Here is a 20,919-nt window from a genome sequence, read left to right as displayed (position 1 = left end):
CACACATTCTAAATAGTAGAGATTAGCAACACATTATAATAGTCTACCTTACTTGGCAAACATGAAACTGTAAGACGTATACTGCTTCAGTCTTACACGAGCAGCCATTACAAATGTACATGCCGCAATGATCTGATTCTCTACAATTTACAGTAAATGCTGCACATCAACTGACTCAATGCTGCTGAACAATCTGTTTCCTAGCACATCATGTCATTAAGTGTGAATTATTTGAAAGTGAATCAATTGAGATGAGATGATCAGCCGAAGATTTATTCCCTAGCAAGAAGTACGACTTATTGTACTCCAGAATTACTTGAACAGAGCTAGGAGGATCGCTAGGTATATGCCAATCTATAACCAAGGGATGCTGTAGTGGAGGCTATAGTCTTGGTTCCGTTGACTTCTCAGTAACACTGTACTTGGCTTCCCAGCACTGCTCCTACCCTCGAGCACTTTCATTGTTAAGTTCCCATAAGCCTGCAACCACATCATATCCATTACTGTATGCTAGTTCGAAATCTTATCTAAAGAATTCAGACAGAATCCCAAAAATTATATGACAGGCAAGATATAGAGTTTATACATAAGAGCTTTGTGGACTAGACCTACTGTAATAATATAGGCATCTATGTTATAGAGTGGTTTAACACACAATGGGAGTAAAGGATAAATAGAAATCAAGATCCATAACTCTTTCTAACTTGAGTAAGTAAGAGTTGTCACACACATGTAAGCACAATTTTCTTTCTGTATCACAAATTGGATAATCAGTGGGGCAACAGTGAATGTTATCCTCACAACAGACACCAAAGTTGTCACAGCATGTCCAAGAAAGGCATGTTTCACGAAACCGCATCCAACAACAGCAGGTTTCCCCTCCATTGCAATGCCACAACGCATCACAATTCACAGGACCTTGCGGAGGAGGATCTGCACCAGTCTTTGTTGGATATAAAGCTAACATGTTGATACCATAAAGCCCTTCGCGGTTTCCATGATCACATCGTAGGTACATATAGCCATCCATTCCCCAATATTTGCCCCATGAATTCTTTAGAATCCAATAGTCCACTCCAGTTTCTGAACCATAACCTATGAGGCTATGATTAATACAGCATGATCCAACGAACCATGATCCAAATAATTTGAACGTGAACTGGTGACTATCCCCTATCAGAAAAATATATGAATAAGTCAACTTGACACATCTGATGAATATCAATATATTTAATGTCCTGTAGTTGAGAGCATTCACACAAACCTTGGAGTAGAACTGTAGAACTGAAAAGTAAAGTTACTGGCAGCGATACTTGAACTCACAGGTTGCCTTGCCACAGCTTGTAGTAGTTGTTCCTCATCATATAGGGGCACGTTTTTGAAAGAATCAATCGTCACAACGCACTTGTTTACCTAAAATGCAAACTCAAGTTAGCAAGCAAGAAATTAAAGCATGTAATAAAATTAAGTACAGTAACGAAGTAATTGAGGGTGGAGACAGCTGGAAGTGAAAAGAGTAGATACCTTTTCCTCATTGCAGTCCATATCATTAGCTTGATACGGGTAATCCATATCAGTGTCAATTCCCTTGTTTATTATGACAAACTGATATGCGCTCCATACTTCTCCACCACTGCAGCCTTCAGTTGTGGGACTTTTGTTACAATCCATCAACTCTTGTTCAGAGAGGCTGATAAGTGATCCGGTCACAATCTTGTTGATACCTTCTATGGCACCAATAGATGAGAATGCCCAAGAAGAACCTACAGAGTCCAAAACAAGAGTTTCTCTGAAACATTAATCAAGAGAGTAATACTCAGTCATCATACTGACACCTGCACTGATTAAAGAAGACTCTTTTATTGACCATGAGCTTCAGGAATGACAAACAGATAAAGCAGTCAATCCACTGATTGGTTAATCGTTTAAAGCAATCATCTCTCCACAAATCCAGAATAGCACAAACTCAGATGACACTAAGAGAACTTATACAGTAGTGACTAGTGACTTAATGCAAACAACCAACTCATAGTAGATTGAAGAAGACAACCAAACCTAATGCCATATCTCACTAACTTGCCTCAACTTCTCAATTCATGGTGCTAACATAAGCTGACTGAGTAGCGCTAGAAGCCAAAATTTTCATCAAAAATTATAAAATCTCCAAGATCATTAACAAACCCAAATTCAGTCAAACTCAGAAAAACAAAAAAAACAAGAAAACCAGAGCAAAAATCTAATAAAGACAACATCTTTAGCCACAAACACAATCTACGATAAAGATTCAAGAACTGAAATTTCATAAAAGACTGAGAACAAGAACAAACATACCACAGGAGCCTTGATCTTTAACACTAGTGACAGCCCCTTTCAACCTCCAATCAATCTCAGAAGGCACATCACCAGCCACACCGGGTTCCTTCTCTGCATTGTGCTCAACAGTGAGAAGCATAGGCCTGAATCCTAACCGAGTTGCCCTGAACTCATCAAGGGTCATATCAGCAAACGAATTCAGGGAAAGTGTATAAGAGAAACCCATCTCATTGCGTTGGTTAATCAAGGCAAGGTTTTGCTCAAACACATTGCGCCTGTAAACCTCTTCTTGCTCTGTTGGGTATGACTTTCCATACTCTTTGCACCAAGATTCAAACACCTCAGAACCTTTAGAACAAGAAGATGGGTTAGACAAGTGAAGAAGAAGAAGGGTCAGGAGAGTCAAGAAAAGCGAGGAGGAGTTCATTGTGGGGTTTTGGGTTTATGGTTGAGTTGGGAATCTTGAAGAAAGAAGCAAACTTTGGATTGTGTGGACAAATTTGATGAAGGGTTTTGGGAAATGAGGGTTCTTGCCTTCTTGGTGGTTTATATAGTTGGGATTAACCGATTCTGTTAGGGGAGATTTTGGGCGGGTAGGTAAAGAGAGAAGCTTTATACGACGTCGTTTTGGTCTGGGAGAAGTTTTGGGTGAGAGATGACGGCTGTGGTGGAACGACGACGATGGAGAATCAGACATTGTGAGTTTCGGTGAATTGGGATTCCGGTGCCGGAGAGCAGCCTTGGTTCAGACTTTCACAGTGATAAATGTTAAGAGCAGCATGGGTTCTTGTTTATTTAAAAGTAAGGCCCCATTGCCGACGAATAATCGTCGACAATGTTTTTGGTCATTTGGTGAATCTTGTGAGCTAAAAATAACAAACTCTCTCTCTCTCTCTCTCTCGGTTTTGTGATTGTCCTATTTGTGTTCTCCTTGTTAAGGCTGAAAAAAGAAAGCTTTGATGTTCTATGAGCTATTGTTAATGTAAGTTCATAGCTATGTCTTTAAGCAACAGATATTGAACAAAATTGCTAGATTTGCACTAGAAAATGGTTGCCACAGGTATTAGGCATTGCCTGCAGACCAAAGTATAGACCTCGCCGATAAGAAGCTTTCGGCATTAGGTATAGAACACATTTCGGCTTAGAAGCATCTCCCAATCTTTGGTTGCCACAGGTATTAGGCATACAAGTGGTTCATAATACAAATGCTTGAGAGCAAAGAGACACGTATAAATTTATTCATATATCTTGAGTTGAAGGTATTACATGAGTAGCAGTATATTTTTACATCGAATTTGGTGCTTACAACATGACTATTTTGTTTCTGAGTTATATACAGAAGAAGAATCTCATCCGCTGCAAACAAATATGACATACCTCTCTGGTCATTACCAGTAGGACAACTTCACCTTCGACCGGCTTGACTTTCCTGAACTGCTTCTACTCTCATTTGCTCTCATTGTCAAGTTCCCATTAGCCTGCAACCACATCGAAACTTTGTCACTCTTGCATCATATATATTAGTAATGAAATGTATCAAATTCAGATGGTAGAGTACTTTATCAGAATGTCAATGATGATGCAAGTGTGTCAAATGAAAATATAATCTTTGTGCAAAGATTGCTATTGATGAACAACTTTTTATGAACTATACGGAGTGCAATTAAGAGCCTAAGAGGTATACGATATGTTGAATAGCAGAAAGACTCATACAAACCTGGAGGCAGTAATTCCTCTCTGTATCACAAATAGGGTAATCATGGGGACAACAGTGAAGGCGATCCTTACAACAAACAGCAGAGGCTAATTCGCAGCATCTCCAAGAGAGGCATATTCCAAAAAACTTCTTCGCACAACAGCAGGTTTCCCCAACTCCACACTTGGAAAATAAATCACATGTAGTTGGACCAGGAGGAGGAGAAGGCGGGGGAAGAGGAGGGTTTTCCCCAGTCTTTGTTGGATATGAAGCCAACATGTTGATTCCGCAGACCCCTTTGGAATTGCTATGATCACGCAGCATGTGAATATAGCCATTCATTCCCCAGTTCTTCCCCCATGAATTCTTAACAATCCAATAGTCCTTTCCATTTTCCGAACCATAACCTACAATCAATACAGCATGATCCAAAGAAGCTGAACAAGGGCCAGCAAAAATCCCCTGTCACACGAATAAGTAACGAGTTATTAACTCAGGAAATGATCAACAGCTGGTGAATATAATGCCAAAGGTCATTGAGACAGACCTTAGAGTAGAACTGAAATTCCCTGCCACTGCCAGCTATGCCTACACTCACAGGTTGAGTTGCCACAGCCTTCAGGAGTTGTTCCTCATTATTTGCAGGCACATCAGTATAGCCATCAATTGTCACAACATGCCTCTTCAACTGAAATGAGAATCAAAAATTTGCAGCATGAGAAAACTGAACATGATACTAAAACATGCTAAGAACACAATCAAGTACATCGGATGAGGTAATTCAGTCTACTTCATAAAGTTCACCTGTACTACATTATTCAATCACAGAACAATATGCAATTGATTGTATACAGTACTGAGGGAGGAAGAAAAGAAAGTAAATACCTTTTTCTTATTGCAAGTGCCATCCGCACCTCGATATGGGTAATCCTCCTCAGTGTCAATTCCATCGTTGTCTATGATAAACTGAAATGCATCGTCCATCAGTCCGCCATTGCAGCCACTATTTGGATAAACTCTATCACAATCAATCAACTCTTGTTCGGAGAGGCTGACAAGTGAGCCTGTGACAATCTTGCTGATGCCTTCAATGGCACCAGTAGCTGAGAAGGACCAACAAGCACCTGCGCGAATATTGAAATTGTTTTAATACACAAGAGAATACACTGTCCCCTAATTAATATTACATCACTGCAAACGTCCAATCACTCCAATGTCTTTAGAAGACATTTAACAAATATGCTTCTTATTAACATTGCCAACGTTTGCATACTGATCCGACTGAGAATGATTATAAGAAATGTAGCAAACCACAAAGAACCTACAACTTGAAGAATATACAGTAGATGCTATTTTGCAGACATCTTTACTTCACTAATTACACCAACAAACTCTGTTTGTAAATCTTCTTGCTTTATCATATTTATAGTGCAGAAACCTCAATTGACTTGATGCAATCAGTTAAGCCACAGTAAAATTGAAGCAGAAAATTAAACATTATAACATGCTTAATCTCATATATCTCTGTTGTTAGAAAAAGAATGTGCTAATCATTCAGAAAAGTAAACAATGTACACGAAATGGACTACAGTCACCACAGTAAATCCCAGAATGTGAATAAAAGTTAATAATGAACTAAAAGACAATATCTTTAATCTAGTAAATGTCACAACAATAAGAGAGAAAGTTGAAAGATAGAGAAGAGAGATCAACATACCACAACTGCCTTGATCTTTAACATTGGTCACAGCTCCCTTCTTCCTCCAATCAATCGAAGAAGGAACATCATGAACCACACTGGGTTTCGGGTCTGATTTTCGGTTAAGCCTGAGAAAAGTAGGCGAAAAACCTAACCGAGATGCCTTAAACTCATGATGAGCTAGATCAGAAAACGAATTAAGTGAAAGGGTGTAAGAGGAATTGCCCAATTCATTGCGTTGATTAATGAAGGCAAGGTTTTGCTCAAAAACACTAAGCCTGTAGAGCTTTTCTTGTTCTGAAGTGTATGACTTGCCATACTGTTTACACCAAGCTTCAAACAGTTCAGATGAAGAAGAACAAAGGCAAGGATGGGAGAGAAGAAGAAGAAGAAGAAGAGTTAGAAGACAAAGCAACAGATAGTTCATTTTGTGTGGAGGGAGGTCTGGTTTTTGATGCCTGGAAATATGGAGGAACTGTATGATTGGACCAAGTTTGTTTCTTCAAGGGTCTGGCGCTGACCAGTTAAAACTGGACATTGAATGGTAAATAGTAAGGTTGAATATTCCTAAATTTTCCCAATATAGAAATGGGAAGTCTTGTAGTGCACAGTAGCATTTCACTAGCATACTTGGACAAAGTGATAAGTACACCCAAGAGTATTTCGTATTAGGATGTGGTATGCTAACCCAGTAACAGGTTTCTAAGATCTATGAAATCAGACATAGCAAATCTGCATAATTCCGTGCAAAAAGGTCCAGTATTTGAGAAATACTAGAGTCAAAAGAGTGTAAGAGCTATCACAACATGCATAACAAGCCATGTATTGTTTGTCACATACATTATCAATATAATATTATTGAATTGAAATGTTAATGTGCATATCACATATGGTGTTTTTAATTAGAAAATCAAAACTTTATAGTAAAATTACAATAGAGCTTCACCATGGAGTATTTTATATTCAGTCTCTTATTCTGAGAAAAAAAAATAAGTAGTTTAGGAGACGTGATTGAAATTAGTGATCAACAATTACAAAAAAAAATAGTAATCAACCAATAAAAAACATGTTTAAATTACTAAACCATCCTTGATAAATACACCCGAACCCGAAGGCACGTGCGCAAGAACCCTATAGAGTACTGAAGAGAAGCAAAGACGATAGCGGTTGGAGTTTAGAGTTGGAGATATTACAGATAGCAATCAGATCACACACCTAGACAGACCAAAGCCTCGCGAACCCAGCAACCTTAAACCCCTCTTCTGTCTTGAAACCGCACTACTTCATCATGGACGTCGATCCTAATAACTACAATCAACTTGTAAGTACCTCTTCCTTGTTTTCGGTTTTTCGTTATCGACTTTTCAGGGTCAACTATGCTCCCCATCACTGTGATTATATGTGATTGTCGCACTTTGTTACTGTTAATTACAATCGGGACTGATTTTTGACTTGTATAGCTTCTTAGTTCTATTGTTTATGCTTTGTGATTTTGTATGTCATACTGGCCGGGTTTGAATAAAGATTAAATTTTGGAGGAAAATAATGCAGCTTTTCTTTTGATGATTAATTTGTGTTTCTGGGATTAATGGTTAGTTAGGAGATATAGTTTTGTTTCTTACTTTTCTTTGATTATTGTTATGAATGCTGTTTCTGGTTGTGCATTTATGTTTATGATGGCGATTTTATGTTTGTGTTTGGGGAATGGACAGGATATCAATGAGAACGACACTCATAGTGTGGTCCTATCATATCTCGTGCACAACTGTTATATAGAAACGATGGAGTCATTCGTTGCTTCTACGGGGATGAAGCAACCTGCCGATTGTATTGATGATATGGAGAAAAGAAAAAGTAGGTTATTCATCGTGGAGTATCATCACGTCTTACTTTAACTTGGAGATAGTGTTGTAGTGTTTAGTTGCTGAGGGTGCTAACTGCTAAGCATATGCTTTTTTTTTTTCTCAGGGATTTACCATTGTGCCGTTGAGGGGAATGCTCTAAAGGCGATTGACCTGACAGAACAGCTAGCGAATGACTTACTGGAGAAAAATAAAGACTTGCATTTTGATCTTCTGAGCCTTCACTTTGTCGAACTCGTTTGCTCTAGAAAATGGTGAGCTAAATCACAATTTGCCAAAGCTTGTATCAAGCATTCTTGCTTTTATAATTTGTTATTTCTTTGGCAGCACAGAGGCTTTGGAATTTGCTCAGACCAATATGACCCCATTTGGGAAGGTGGAAATTGAAAAACTCCAAGTATGCTTCAAAACCTTAGCTAGTTGTCCAGACTGTATTTTGTAATCATGTATGCCAATATGAAGTTGAACGTTGTTTTTGCTTTAGGACTTCTTGACTCTGCTTGCTTACGAAGAGCCAGAGAAATCCCCAATGTTTCATTTTCTTAGCAAGGAGTACCGACAGGAAGTTGCAGATAGTTTGAATCGAGCAATTCTAGGTTTTTTACCAACCCAACTGCCTTCATGCTTATGTATTGTACTTGTGCTGCCATGAATATATGTGTACCCTTGGAAATAGTGTAACTTATTACTTTGTTATCAATTGTCATTGAAGCAATTACTAAATTACTCCCTTTACTGTGTTTTTTGTTTTTAGCACATTCAAACCTTCCCAGTTATACAGCAATGGAAAGGCTAATACAACAGACAACAGCAGTTCGGCAGTTTATGAATGAAGACAATGCCAAGGTAGCATACAGCTTATTATCAATGTTTAGCTTTTTGCTAATTCAAGGTTGGATTTGTTTGGAGCTGAAGTTTCACTTCTCATCTTTGACCTGTCAGTTTTATGTGTTTGCATGATGCTGCTAAGTGGTTAAATTTAAATTTGTGGGTACGAACTTGTTCACTCTGTTGTACGTATGCTATCCAGAGTCAAATAGTGATTCTCTCAGATCAGAAGGATATATTTATTCTACCGAGTAGATTCACAGTGAATTCATCTGTTTGGGTTTTCAATGGGAGTGAGAATAATCATGCAGATGGGTATACTGGGGACATAGTCCCTTTTGTAGCCCATGTACAACGATGGGAATGTAAAGGGAAGTTGAGAATGTATGCTCATAAAAGAATGGTAATTGGAATAATGTTGTTGATTCTATGAGTATGGATTGAACTCATTGAAGTCATTGGACAATTATGCATTGTCATCCATTATTGTGATCGTGTTTGAGCGTGTGCGCTATTGTGTATGTTAGTGCATAATTACGAGGATCAACTTCCTAGGAAATGCTTCCTCACTCTAATCTGTGTTGTTTTGCAGAATGTATCCCAACCATTTTCACTGAAGGACTTTCTTAGCAGCTAAATCAAGGAACACTTCAAGTCCAATTGTTCAGGAAGTTTACTTCAAATCTTGTTGCCACAAGTTGAGTCTGGGTCACTGATTGTTTCTTGTATAGAAAGTAGTGACCAATGCTGCATGGATTTTCATATTAGCTTCCATATAGAAAATCTGAAGCTGGGTAAAAGGTTTGTGCCAATGGGTTTGTAAGTTTGTTTATGTGGGGAATGTTGGTGGATTGAATGCAAGGTTCGCATCTGGTGTTTCCCTTAGGACCTTTTTCTTATTCTCGGAGTTGCAAACTTTTGTAATCTATTCAGAAATGTCATATGTTAGCAATTAGTAATCTAGTTTATAAATGCGTACTTATCAATTAATGTGAACCGTATGGCTTTCTTTTAACAAATAAATTAAGCTGAAGTAAATTGAAGGGGAAATTACTTATTGGTACTAGATCACATTTGAATTAACTAAAAACCTATTTTTCATATTTTTATACATATTGGACATAAATCCAAGTCAAAAGAATAAGTAAAATAAAACTGATTAATTAATTAATGTAAAAATATCTAAAATACTTTTATTTTCGTGAAAATTACAAAATGTCACTTATAAATCTAGGGGTGGGCACGGGATGAGACGAGACAGGACTCATCCCACGTCCCGTCCCACTCTTTTGAATCGGGATAGGATCGAGACGGGACGAGGGTTTTTAAGAATGCATCTCACTTGGGATTTATTCCGGTTGGGACGGGACGGGACAAATCCCACCTTCCTATAAAGTTAAATAAAAACCTATATTTTTACTTTTTCATTAACAAAATAACATTTAATAATGAAATTTTAACCAAAAAATACATATTATGTTCAAAATATTATAATTTACCATTATTATTTGAATTGATATAATTTTTGAGTTATTAAGAACATAAATTAGTTTCATTTTGATACAAATATATAAGAATTTTTAAGTTTTCATTAAAGGTGGGACGGGATGGGACGAAACGGGATATAAGTTATTCGTCCCACGTCACATCCCACTATTATGAAACGGGACGGGACGAACGTTTTTAGACCTCCGTCCCATCCCGTCCCTACGAATTTCGGGACGGGATCAAGATTTTCGTTTTTTATGTCCACCCCTACATAAATCTAACAAAATTTTCTCTCCTCGTTTTTTAGTTTTTTCCGGTAAATTTAATTTTTCCGGTCAAACCACTTGTAATTTGGAGGTGAGCCAATACATAAAGTTGTTCTTTACGTCATGGACTTTCATTTAAGTACCATATTACATATGTTTTGAGAAATTTTGAAATTTTTCGAATTGTACTCACAAAAAACCACAGTAGCAGTTAGTTTCTCAGTCGACAGTAGCAGCTAGATTTATAGTTGACAGTAGCATGTACCTTCCAAGTCGACAGTAACATGTACCTTCCAAGTCGACAGTAGTAGGTGTCTTCCAACTCGACAATAGCAATTAGTTTTTATAATCGACAATAACAGTTAGTTTTTATAATCGACAATAGCAGTTAGTTTTTATAATCGACGGTAACAAATAACCTCTTCATTGATTGTAGCAAACACTATGGGTCAAAGATGGGTAAGAAAGTACAATATTTTATGACATGTGGCAATTTGCCATCATTTTGTCCTTATTTGTAAATTTTGGTCTTTATTTACTCTATCAAATTAAGTAATGAGTTATTTGTAAACTAAATTGTTGTCTGTTATTTTTGAGTAGTTTATTATAAAATTGAACAACTCAAGGTTACAAATTACACTAATAAGGGTACACTGGATCTGGAAGAAAAAAGAATTCATGTGCCAAGATTAGAACCCGGAAGAAACAAGATTTTCCTTAGTAATGTGCTACACCGGACTAGGTAGTAACAAGTATTAAATAGTATATAATATGTCCTCAAGCCAGCAAGAGTAATCAAGTCAACATGAAGCAGTGCGGTTCGTTATCCGGTTTAAACTAGTGCGAAACGGTGCACGCTTTTGTTTCTCCACTACAAATCTACAATTGCTAAGATGGGCTTAAATATGGGCTTTGAAATAGAGAACGCCATCACTGACCCAAAGTTAATGGGCCGGATACGGATAATCCTACCCGCCACACACTGCTTTGTCTACCTCACTCCCCTCCTCTTTCTTCAACAACTCTTTACTCACAGATATGGCGTCTCTCTTCTCCACACCAACTTCAACTTCAACTTCCTATCTCTTCCGTGAAAAATCCACCTTATACGGCACCGTTTTACCTCTCAGGTACTAATCTCTTATCATTACCCGTTTTAACATTTTTTCAGCCACTAATTTCACGGCTCCTTCTCCCTCACCGGAAACCCTCCAATTTCAGAAGCTCCGGTTACTTTGAAATCAGCTGCCGACTCATCGCCGGAGCCAAACGCTCGCCGCCGTCGCCGGCTTTGAATCCGGACAGTTTAATCAAGGAGCCGCACAAGTACTTTGACCAGGTCGTCATCACGGTCCGCTCCGGCGACGGCGGCCACGGCGCCGTGCTGAGCATGCCGAACCAGAGGCCTGCGAAGCCGCCGCAGGGGAAGGTCGAGAAGGAGAAGGCGAGGAGGAGAGGATTGTTGAAGAGGGACTTCGGTGGGTCCCTCATTCTTCCCACCGGTGGCCACGGCGGCGATGTGGTGGTCTATGCTGATGAGGAAGAAGATACATTGCTCAAGTTTCATAATAAAGGGAGGTACAATGCGAAGCGCGGCGGCAATGTGGCTGCCATGGGAGTCCTGACCTCGCAGGTGAGGGATGGACTTGCTGCACCGACTCTACGCATTGCTGTGCCTGTAGGTTTGTGGTGAAGAATTTGCAACTTTGTTTATCGAAGAGTTTCGATTTTGTTCGGATTGGCTATGTTGAGTAATGTAGTTACTGCAGCTATATATGTTGATAGGATGGAGAATTTGATTAAAATGCAGCATTTTTAATTTTGGCTTATATATGAATATCTGGTTGATGTTAGGTACTGTTGTGAAGCGGAAACGAGGGACGCTGTTGCGTGATCTAGCGCAGCCAGGTGATGAAATTCTTGTAGCGAGGGGCGGACAAGGAGGGGTGAGGCATTATGCGTCTTTATTGGAGTGGAAATTTTCTGTATTTCGTTGCATAATGCTGGTTTGAATGTTGTTTTGCGTTTGCATTTGGTTTTGTGTAGATGAGCTTGGTAGAAATGCCGGAGCGCAGCAAGAAAAAGGTGATGGCTTTGACCACTAATGTGATGCGAGATGATAGTGATAAGGTAAAGTGGTCATGTTTATCTTCACTTACTATTCGGATGTGGATTTCTGTGTGTTGATTCATGCTCAAGCAGGTGCTTACCTGTTACTGTACAATTATAAAACTAAACTGTAGGCAATAATCACATTCTTTTCTCTATTTTATATTTTGGAGAAGTTGCATAGTGATTTGTAGATTGTTGCAGGTTTTATCACTTGGTCAACCTGGAGAGGAGGTTACTTTGGAGTTGATTCTACGAGTTGTTGCTGATGTTGGTTTAGTTGTAAGTGTTTGTCCCTGTTTTCTCTATTCATATGCCTTTCATGGAATGAGGAGAAAACAAAATTATATAACACGACTACTTGTATTAGGTATTAATATGGTCTATAGACTGATAAAACTTATGTCTAATTGTAAAAGGGCCTCCCGAATGCTGGAAAGTCAACCCTTTTGGCATCTACTACCCTTGCAAAACCTGATATTGCTGATTATCCTTTCACAACCTTGATGCCGAATCTAGGACGTCTTAATGGTGACCCGAGTTTAGGGGCACAGATGTATACTTCTGAAGCAACATTGGCAGATTTGCCTGGTCTTATTGAAGGTGCTCATCTTGGAAAGGTAATGTCTAGTTACTCTTGTAGCTTATTTATACACATGTTTGAAGCTATAAGATGCTCATCTCAAACCGTCATCCTTTAGGGTCTTGGACGCAACTTCTTAAGGCATCTAAGGAGGACTCGGCTTTTGGTCCATGTTGTTGATGCAGCAGCTGAGGATCCTGTTAATGACTACAGAACTGTGAAAGAAGTACGTGGTCCATATTCTTGTGATACTAAAATCTATTCATTCTTATAGAAACTCAAATCATTCTCAAAGAAATAGGATCTTGACTTTAAGTTTACTTTGATATGGATAAGGCAAGAACTGGTTGTCATTAGCACAAAACTCTTAACTTTTACTTACCTCCAAAAATCAATATGTTGATCTTACACTGACTATAGATTTCACAATTTCTAGGAATTGCGAATGTACAACCCCGATTACCTCGAACGACCATACATTGTGGTATTGAACAAAATTGATATTCCAAAGGTTTGCAAACTTTCTTTTTCTTTATTCTTAGTGTGGGAAATGCTTTTTAAAAATGATCTTGTTGTCACAGCTATCTTATTAACAATTCTGTATATCAGGCAAGTGAGAGGCTTCCATCTCTGATTGAAGAAATAATGAAACTAGGTAGTGATAGGCCATCCACTTTAGATACAGCTCAACCACTGCCAAACGAAGGTGGAGATGCAGATGTGTCTTCTTCAGGAGTTCGTAGTAGAGACAGAAAAGAAAAGGGAATTGAAGAGTATCCACGACCGATTGCCATTGTAGGAGTCAGTGTTTTGTAAGTTCATCTCCACTATCACTTTGGATGCTCTGTCATGTTATTAGTTTTATGCTTAATCTTTCTTTTATGTATTGCAAGTACTAACTTAATTCTCTTAGCACAACAAAATGCACATATTTTCACTGCAATGCCAAACAAAAGAATTTTCCATCAAAAGTATAATACAGCCAGACCAGAGTTCCCTGTTGAGTGTATTGTTTATACCTTGTAGTCATCAGAACTACGCTTAGTTAGTACTTGTGGTACAAGAGCAGCAATCTAATCAAAAGTTGTATTATTATGGGTTTTCCAGGAAAGGTATCAATATTAGTGAGATGCTGAAGGAGATAAGGGCAGCTCTGAGAATGTGCCGCGACTGAGGTGGAAGTATGAAGATTGTGTAGAACAGAGACAACACCCTCTATGGCATGAGGCTCCTCTCAATTAGATAGGTTAGACAATTTTGCGGTGTATTTGTACATATGTTGTCATGTTGATGTATAGTTTCATGAGGTGGGCATTGTGATATCATGAATATATCCTCTTTGTTCTATGGATATAACCTAGTGAAGGAAATTCCCCCTCTGACATCTGTTTAACATTTTACTAATACTAAATATGAAGTGCTTTCCAAGACTAAAACATCCTGCACATGTTTGTATTCTCCCAATCGATTTTTCCATTAATTTGATATTTGTTTTAGGAAATTAAAATTTGCACTCCCCGGACGTGGGGCTGACCTCCCAGCTAGGCTGGATTCCAAACCCCTTTAAAAAAAAAATTTCACTCCTCAATCCTCATATTACAATCCACATTCTTGATTTAGTAAGTTCAGCTTTACGTCCCTTTGTATAGTAAAGTTTTAACTAAAAAAAGAAAATGAGTGTTGATTGTAAGATACTGGGAGTGCAAATTTCAGATAATCTCAAGCTTAGAGCCAGCGCAATGATTATTTACTGGGAAACAAAGACGTACAGCAGCACTCTTACAGTCTTACTATTATGGGGATAATCCATACGGCCTAAGATTCATATGAAGATGACTGCGTACGGCCTTATCGAAAACCTGGTGGATCCCACCCAGTCTCCATCAGGAATATATTAAAAATTCATCCTTGCATGGATTTGGGAGACCCCCACGTATCAACCTACATTGCGGCCTTTTCCGCTAATCTCTTTCAAAAAAAAAAAACCTACAGTGCTAATCGTCGTGCATGGAGGTTTAGGAACCCCACGTATCAATCTTATACCAATATATTAATTTGAAAGCTTCCATTTTGGGAAATAACGCAAGGTCTTATCTCTTAGCCCTAAACACATTCGACACCGCCCCGATAGTAAATGACCATTGTCCACAATCGCTCTCTCTTCTAAGTTCTAATCCCATAAACACATTTAAATATAAACAAGAGAGATCGACAGGAAAAAAAGAAAAGAAAACAGGAAATGAGAAGGGGAAAAATACGAAAAAGCAAAACAGAAAAGTTACTCCTGGTTGTTTGCCACCTGAGCAAGTATGCAATTCGGCCATGTGTGTATAAGAGAAGTAAACAGTGAGGCTTTGCCATGGACACGATCTGTCTTGGTCACCTTGACAAGTATCACTGCAGGCCACGTTTCAGGTATGTCCCATTACTGCAATATGGCTCATCTTCCTCTTATAAATCCGCCACCCTTTCAGTTTTGGCTTAGAAAAATCCTTCTTTCCCTCGCAAATTCTCTGAAAATGTTGAAAACCGGGATGGGTAGCAGTACTGTTGGGGTTGGGGAGAAGAAACCGGTGAAGAAGCCGGCGCAGGCCAGCTCTAGGAAGGGATGTATGAGAGGGAAAGGAGGGCCAGAAAATGCTATGTGCTCTTACAAGGGTGTTAGGCAAAGGACTTGGGGAAAATGGGTGGCCGAGATCCGCGAACCTAATCGAGGAGCTCGACTCTGGTTGGGGACGTTTGACACGTCCCATGAGGCTGCCATGGCCTATGATGCAGCTGCCAAAAAGCTCTACGGCTCCGAGGCCAAACTCAATTTGCCGGATCAGATTGTACCGGTACCCCAATTTTCAGATCCTCCTCCTGTTCAGAACAATAATCTCCAGATGGTGCAGATAGGGAATAGCACACCATCTGCTAGTGCTGCATGTTTTCCACCGGTGACCGGTGTAGTGAACAACGATATTTCTGTACCGATTATGCTCCAGGACGGTACTAACTTTCCGGCTCCGATTCCTTTTCCTAATCCGAGCATGCAGACTTCCTACGGTAACGCGTACGAGCATGACAGCAGCAGCAGCAGCAGAACCATCACCACCACCAGCAGTAGCACCACCATGCCTATGGACACAAAAAGGGAGAAGAACGAAGCAATTGACCAAAGGTTCTGGGAGAACGTAAATACGAACGCGTTGCCGGTGTTTGATGACTCCATATGGGCCGAGGCCGCCATGTCAATCGATTTTCCGGTGATCGAGAATCACGGGATTTTCGCCAGCAACTTCGTTGATGGAAATGCTTGGGAGGCTTTACCTGCTTCTTGGTGCGCTTAGGTACTTGGGAAGCTAGGCTACGTACACCTCAAGTCTCAAAGTATCAAAGTTTCGATCAATACTGAACATGGTGGGAAGCTAAGGTGGCATCTTGGAATAATGTAAAGTTGTAAACTAGTACTTGAAGCATATATATATACGTATGTATGGGGTGTGGACTGTGTGTATATCTATATTATATATAGTAGAAATATGTAAACCATATATGGAGGTATGGGCGGCATCGCCGAGTGGGTTTATGTGGAATTTGTCAGGATCGATGGCTCTCTCTATGATCATGTATATATCCATAACCAGATCGTCTGGTCATCTATGTTTCTGTTCTGTTTATCTTGTTTTAGGGTCTACTCAGTGATTCTGAGTCAGCCCTTGCGATTATATTATTATCTGCAAGGGGCTATTGTACTTGTTCATTTCTCGTATATGCACACGCTTTCTCACACATGCATCTTTCTCGCTTTACATGTAGATGCCAATCTGTTTGTCATTCTGGAATCGAAAAAAATGTCTGCTGTCATTCCGCTTCTGTTTCTGCCTGAGCTAGTTAATTTATGCTTACTTTATTTCGACCACAGATAAGATTTCGCAGAGGTAGAAGCTACAATTTTCGTCTTCTTTATCATAGCTAGTCAAAGTTACTAATTCCGTTTTGCTTCGAACTTCTATCTGAATGCATGTCCCTTCGTTCAGGTCCGGACTTCATGTTCTGAAGTCGGAGCTTTATCCATGTGAAACTAATCCTAGTCGATCAGTTGTCTAAAATCGAGCAATATTAGTGATAAAATTACTGCTTCAATCCTAATCCTCTGCACAGTGAAAACAAGAACGGAAATACTGAAAGCAAGGTGTCCGAAGATCACTTTCCGGCAAGCTGCTCACAAGTAATAATCAGAACTGATATGATAGGAAGCGTACTCCTCTGTTACATATGGAACTGCCAAATACGTAGTTTGCTGAAATCAATCAACTAAGACTAGGAACTAGACAGGAGAACCGAAACATCGGCCGAATTAATGCATTACCCTTCTTTGTGGGAAAGCATATATATAACAATTAGCTGAAGCCAACTCTCTGCCTTTGTGCCTCTGCAAGTTTTATTTATTACTTTCAGATATAGATATAAACCATGGGGAGTACGCATCCAATTTATATAACTCCACGGTCGTCAGCTTTTGGCTGCATGACCTTATAATCTGTTTGGAGCAGAGCAAGATGCTGCGAGCTATTTCGTCTCGTTATCGACTTTCAGGTTTCCTTTTCCTAGTTTGCTTACAACTTCTCTTTGAACATTTTCCGTCTTATTAGATTCGGGAGTCCGTTACTCTTTGAACCTTTGAACTTTTATCTAACACAGCTCAGGCTTCAATAGTACTAACATTGCATACAGCTTTGCAGCATATAAATTTACAGTATTTCAAAGTAACTGATTCTTTATGGAGGGAGTAACTTGTTATTGGGCCAAGAAATGGGCAATTATAATTTACAATGCAGTTAGGGATGATGACTGCTCCAAATTAGTTTTCCAATATCTGTTCTGTAGCCATAAAGAATCAGCTTCTACTGCTTCACCATCTTGATTTCTATGCCAACTGAAGAAGGCGTAGCTTCTGTTTTTGATCTCAAGAATCCCATGGCCAAAGCTAGGTTCACGAAATGCCGAGTAGCTTGGCTGCGGTTCTGTCATTCTGCATAACAAAAAAAAGCAGTCAATTCCCTTGATCAATAGAAAAGCCAAGATTGCTAATATGTTAGCACTACATACTCAGTAAGCAATCCTTCTAGATTTCCTCCATCTCCAATAGTTATGTAAACTGGGGCTGACTGGTCACTTATGGGAGAGCAAAGTCCATTTGTTATGTTGTATGCAATGTTTGATATCCTTTCCTGTGATTCAAACATATATAGTTTTAGAATAGCACACACTCAGTAAGCAATCCTTCTAGATTTCCTCCATCTCCAATAGTTATGTAAACTGGGGCTGACTGGTCACTCATGGGAGAGCAAAGTCCATTTGTTATGTTGTATGCAATGTTTGATATCCTTTCCTGTGATTCAAACATATATAGTGTTAGAATAGCATCACTGAAAAATCATCATCCTTGTATACATTATTGTCTACTGACAGATCGTTCATAGGCATGAACATGACCGGAAAAGACAACGTCTACTTTATAATCCATGAACCATTCCTCATACATAACTCTCATGGTTTCACCTTCCATATAATGATGCACATAGCTGCTATACAATGGACAATGCACAAGAACAATAAGCCATGGTGTCTCAGTTCTGTTCACTTTAGGCAACTCCTTTTCAAGCCACTTATAATGAGGAGTATATTTTCCTGCAATTTATAAATGCTGTGAAATTGCTGGGACTTCAAATAAAATGAGAGATACAGATTGATGAAACTAAACATTCATATTACCTAGCACCTAGTACCTACCATATGCTGAGTAAGAGGACAAGACTATGATATATGCTGAAGCTCTTTTGATGGAGTACCACAGAGGAGATGTACTATCTGAAGCTTTGTATGGAACAAAATAGCGACTTGTATATGGCTTGAATGGTATGCTTTCACCCTGCATTAACATTTGTACAGTTATTTAGGTATGCCTCAGTTGTTAGGTACAATCCTTCAGAAAAGAGAGAAGCATACATATTGAGGAACATAATCAATTTCATGATTTCCAGCAGTCCAAATCCAAGGTTGATAGGCAGCATTTCTCTCTACAAATCTCCCCCATGTATCCCATCTTCTATTGTCATGAAACGGATAAGCATCCGCATAAGAGAGGTCCCCAACGAACAACACTGTCTGTCCTTTTGCTGGGTTAAACTCATAATGAGTAAGTGTTCGATTTGAATCAGGGGTCTGACCAATATCCCCTGCTCAAAATACTCAGCTAAGTTAGAACAGGATACAGTGCACAACTATATAGTTCAAAAACAATGTCTAATATAGGCATATATGTAGTAGATGAGTTGTTGATCTTAATTTGATTTAGCAGCAATGCTTACTGCTTAGTCAGTTCAATGATTCCAGTAACTACAAATGATTTTAGAAGTCATAGTAAATCAGAAAACAGAAGTTAAATTACCTATGAGGCCAAAAGTATAGGGAACATCAGGACCGATTTTAGGAAAGAAGATGTCATGCAATAAAGTCTCGTGGTATTCCCAGTCCCAACTTCATAGTAGTATTTGGTGTCAAACTGCAGATGTCATGCAATAAAGTCTGCAACTTCAATTCTATTAAATCCAGAAACAAAGAAGAAGGTGAACTTGTACTAAGTACTTACCTCCAAGTTCTCAATAGTACAGTGATGAATGTAACCAGAAGTGTAGTTGATATATTTGTAAGTAAGAACAATGCCATAAGCAGTCTTTCTCAGATTGCTGCAATTCTCTGCCCAGTAAACCACAGTACTCAAACCAGGTTCATTTGGAGTCACCCAAGACACAATCACTCCCTTCCCTTCATGATCCCCTTGTGTTATATGAACCTTCAAAAATCAATCAGTCAATCACAGTTTCAACACCCAGACACTTGATTACAACACCACAGTCGCTCAAACAAATCGAAACCCACAAACCAAACTCATGAGTCAAAACCAAAGCAACGACCTTGAAGTATCCATACCTGTTGAGGGGCATTATAACTGGGAGGTGATCGGAACACATCAGAGTGTAGAGGCATGTCATGGACCAAGTCATCGTTCCTCAAATAGCTACTAGTGATCCCACTTTCACAAAGCTTCACGGAAAGAATCAGTACTAGTATTGAAGTTGCAACAAGCTCAGTTGAGCAGTTCACCTCTGTCTTCCTCATCTGTTGTTTCTCATCCAAAGACTGATACTTCCAAGGGTGGACTGTCTATGAAACCTTGGAGTAGATAGTAGTTCTTGTGCAAGTTGCTATTTTTGGAGTGTGAAAACATTCGGTAACAATGGCCAATTGCTTTCCAGTTTTACGCAGGGGACGAATATGAGAATGGGTTAGATTGGATACCTTTTCTGATTGCCCAGGTAAGGCCTTGGCTATATAGGGCCTAACATAAGTTGGCCCACTTAATAGTTTGATGATGAAACTCGCATGTTGCATTGTGGCGATCTCCCACAATTTTTCTGCTAATACTTTTTTTTTTTTGGTTAAGTTCTATTTTTCTGTCATTACAATTGGGGCACGTTTATTTATTTGGAATGGAATTCATCTGAAAAATAGAATCGGAAGGAATGAGAGACGGAATGGAATAATATGAGAGAAATGAGAATGAAACTAATTACGATTATTGTTGTTTATTTATAATAAAGAGTTTGAATTAAATCTAACTTGATTACTAAATTGTTCTTGAAATTAAGTAGTTTGGATTGGGTAGGTTTGTAATTTATTAAAAATATGAGGATATTTTCAGGTTTGAAAGATGGACCCCACCACAAATCCATTTTCCCTCCAAATACAAATCCGAGTTTATCCCATAATCCATTTCAGATTTAGAAGGTGAGCCCCATCACAATTCGCATTTCTTTGTGCAAATAAATACCGGAATGGAATTGATTCCGAGATAATACAATATCATTCCGAGGAATTAAACACGTCATTGGTCTCTTTTTCAAGGGAAATCATTTACTGTAGTTGGATTAGCTGCTTCACCTCATTATTTCAAATCTTTCCAATTGCAATGCATACGTTAAGGGCATTAACCTAATGCCATATGGATAGATGTAGAGATTGATTCT

The 20,919-nt window shown here is 38.9% G+C and overlaps 5 protein-coding genes and 1 pseudogene across 5 annotated transcripts; 3 read left to right on the top strand and 3 right to left on the bottom strand.

Annotated features, from left to right (window-relative positions):
• Positions 1–29: 29 nt before the first annotated feature.
• LOC126784645 (low-temperature-induced cysteine proteinase-like) lies at positions 30–2,740 on the bottom strand (annotated as a pseudogene).
• Positions 2,741–3,532: 792 nt separating this feature from the next.
• Positions 3,533–6,162, bottom strand: LOC126784647 (zingipain-2-like). The gene is made up of 5 exons (XM_050510122.1): positions 5,727–6,162; positions 4,895–5,133; positions 4,557–4,697; positions 4,031–4,471; positions 3,533–3,791 (listed from the first exon to the last, which is right to left on the bottom strand). The coding sequence occupies exons 1-5, from the start codon at positions 6,133–6,135 to the stop codon at positions 3,702–3,704; spliced, it is 1,320 nt and encodes a 439-aa protein (XP_050366079.1). The 5' UTR covers positions 6,136–6,162; the 3' UTR covers positions 3,533–3,701.
• A 721-nt stretch (positions 6,163–6,883) lies between these two features.
• LOC126783507 (uncharacterized) lies at positions 6,884–9,337 on the top strand. Its single transcript, XM_050508987.1, has 7 exons — positions 6,884–7,029; positions 7,421–7,562; positions 7,677–7,824; positions 7,898–7,967; positions 8,055–8,166; positions 8,325–8,416; positions 8,991–9,337. The coding sequence occupies exons 1-7, from the start codon at positions 6,997–6,999 to the stop codon at positions 9,033–9,035; spliced, it is 642 nt and encodes a 213-aa protein (XP_050364944.1). The 5' UTR covers positions 6,884–6,996; the 3' UTR covers positions 9,036–9,337.
• Positions 9,338–11,190: 1,853 nt separating this feature from the next.
• LOC126783355 (probable GTP-binding protein OBGC2) lies at positions 11,191–14,274 on the top strand. Its single transcript, XM_050508812.1, has 10 exons — positions 11,191–11,282; positions 11,374–11,834; positions 12,007–12,098; positions 12,199–12,282; positions 12,466–12,543; positions 12,681–12,881; positions 12,963–13,070; positions 13,281–13,355; positions 13,454–13,656; positions 13,952–14,274. The coding sequence occupies exons 1-10, from the start codon at positions 11,191–11,193 to the stop codon at positions 14,016–14,018; spliced, it is 1,461 nt and encodes a 486-aa protein (XP_050364769.1). The 3' UTR covers positions 14,019–14,274.
• Positions 14,275–15,363: 1,089 nt separating this feature from the next.
• Positions 15,364–16,176, top strand: LOC126784818 (dehydration-responsive element-binding protein 2D-like). Its single transcript, XM_050510327.1, has one exon. The coding sequence runs from the start codon at positions 15,364–15,366 to the stop codon at positions 16,174–16,176; it is 813 nt and encodes a 270-aa protein (XP_050366284.1).
• Positions 16,177–17,574: 1,398 nt separating this feature from the next.
• LOC126782335 (purple acid phosphatase 2-like) lies at positions 17,575–20,106 on the bottom strand. The gene is given in 9 exon segments (XM_050507555.1): positions 17,575–17,861; positions 17,939–18,060; positions 18,300–18,520; positions 18,623–18,761; positions 18,839–19,068; positions 19,281–19,323; positions 19,326–19,394; positions 19,482–19,685; positions 19,823–20,106. Coding segments are annotated over 9 exon segments (1,422 nt in total). The 5' UTR covers positions 20,012–20,106; the 3' UTR covers positions 17,575–17,656.
• Positions 20,107–20,919: the final 813 nt, after the last annotated feature.

Source organism: Argentina anserina, chromosome 2 (genome assembly GCF_933775445.1).
Source record: "Argentina anserina chromosome 2, drPotAnse1.1, whole genome shotgun sequence".
NCBI classification, from domain to species: Eukaryota; Viridiplantae; Streptophyta; class Magnoliopsida; order Rosales; family Rosaceae; genus Argentina; species Argentina anserina.
Note: the sequence above shows the minus strand (reverse complement) of the source record. Positions and strands in the feature narration are given on the sequence as shown.